Source organism: Oryzias melastigma, unplaced genomic scaffold (assembly GCF_002922805.2).
Source record: "Oryzias melastigma strain HK-1 unplaced genomic scaffold, ASM292280v2 sc00780, whole genome shotgun sequence".
NCBI lineage: Eukaryota > Metazoa > Chordata > Actinopteri > Beloniformes > Adrianichthyidae > Oryzias > Oryzias melastigma.
In genome coordinates this window covers 1-1,417 of record NW_023417367.1, presented here as the reverse complement: position 1 = coordinate 1,417, position 1,417 = coordinate 1, and the positions used below count along the sequence as shown (strand labels likewise).

The window sequence follows — 1,417 nt, the reverse complement described above, 5'->3', positions numbered from 1 at the left end:
AACGTGCACGTTCTCTCTGAGACACGCCTGAAAACGTGCACGTTCTTTCAGTAACACATTGAAAGAACGTGCACGTCCGTTTATTGGACTTTCCTGCAGATTCCCTGAACAAATCAAAGACTTCTTACTGTTACTGACATGAAACTAAATGATTCCATGTTAATGAGCTGCATGGTTGCCATGGCGACAGTCACTCAGACGCTGGTCCGTTCGTGCTCTCACCTGCCTGTGAAGCCAGCCTTCGCTTTCATCCTCGTGTTTCTGAAAGAGCAGGTGGACACGTTCAGCCCTCAGGGACCTGCTGCCAACGCTCAGGTGTGTGGGGGCGGGGCTACCTTTGTGCAGACTCCTGTGGTGGCTTCACACAGCGTGAGGATGGAGATGTTCTGCGCTCTGTTCAGCCAGCTGATGGCCAGTTTGGTGGTGGTGGCCCACTTCACCATGGTCACGTAGAACTCTCTGGAAAACAGAAGAACTTTCTAAAGAAAAGTTCTGGACTGAGAAACTCTCTGAGGTCTCAGATCGGGAGGAGTCCGGATCAGATCAGGAGGACTAGGATCAGATCAGGAGGAGTCTGGATCAGATCAGGAGGAGTCTGGATCAGATCAGGAGGAGTCTGGATCAGATCAGGAGGAGTCTGGATCAGATCAGGAGGAGTAGGATCAGATCAGGAGGAGTCCGGATCAGATCAAGAAGACTAGGATCAGATCAGGAGGAGTCCGGATCAGATCAGGAGGAGTCCAGATCAGACCAGGAGGAGTCCGGATCAGATCAAGAGGACTAGGATCAGATCAGGAGGAGTCCGGAGGTCAGATGTGATCAGTTTGAGTGTCGACTGGAACGACTTCTTTGAATAAAAATCCTCATAATTGACGAGCAGACGGGACTCGAACGCCTCACCCGATCCTGGGGTCGTCTGGCCTCCTCATCTCGATGGTGTGCAGCGGGCCGTTCAGGTTGACCACATGCAGACTGATCAGCGGGTTTTCCTCTCCGGCCTGAAGACACGATCACAAAGACGTTTTCCCCGGAATCCTCCAAACATTCAGTTCGTTCAAACCTTTACGTCCAGTTTCCTGAACGGACCTTGGGGTAGTGGTACTCCTTCCCCGTGGGGTACGGCGCTCCTGTGAACATCGGCAGCTCCATCTTTGGCACCAGAGTGTCGTTGATGGTGGCGTACGCCAGCCTGGCGCCGTCCGGAGACCACCAGTGAGCCACGTGGGAGTGGAAGATCTCCTCTGAGGGAACAAGACGGTCAGAATCGGAGCAGGTCGGTCAGAACCAGAGCAGATCAGTCAGAACCACAGCAGGTCGGTCAGAACCACAGCAGGTCGGTCAGAACCAGAGCAGATCAGTCAGAACCACAGCAGGTCGGTCAGAACCACAGCAGGTCGGTCAGAACCACAGCAGGTCA

The 1,417-nt window shown here is 53.6% G+C and overlaps 1 protein-coding gene across 1 annotated transcript; it reads right to left on the bottom strand.

The window, feature by feature from the left end:
- Nucleotides 1-159: 159 nt before the first annotated feature.
- Nucleotides 160-1,275, bottom strand: LOC112139156 (dipeptidyl aminopeptidase-like protein 6). Its single transcript, XM_024261851.2, has 4 exons — nt 1,087-1,275; nt 901-998; nt 336-459; nt 160-261 (listed from the first exon to the last, which is right to left on the bottom strand). Exons 1-4 carry the CDS (start codon nt 1,147-1,149, stop codon nt 160-162), a joined length of 387 nt encoding a protein of 128 aa, XP_024117619.1. The 5' UTR covers nt 1,150-1,275.
- Between the last annotated feature and the right edge of the window lie 142 nt (nt 1,276-1,417).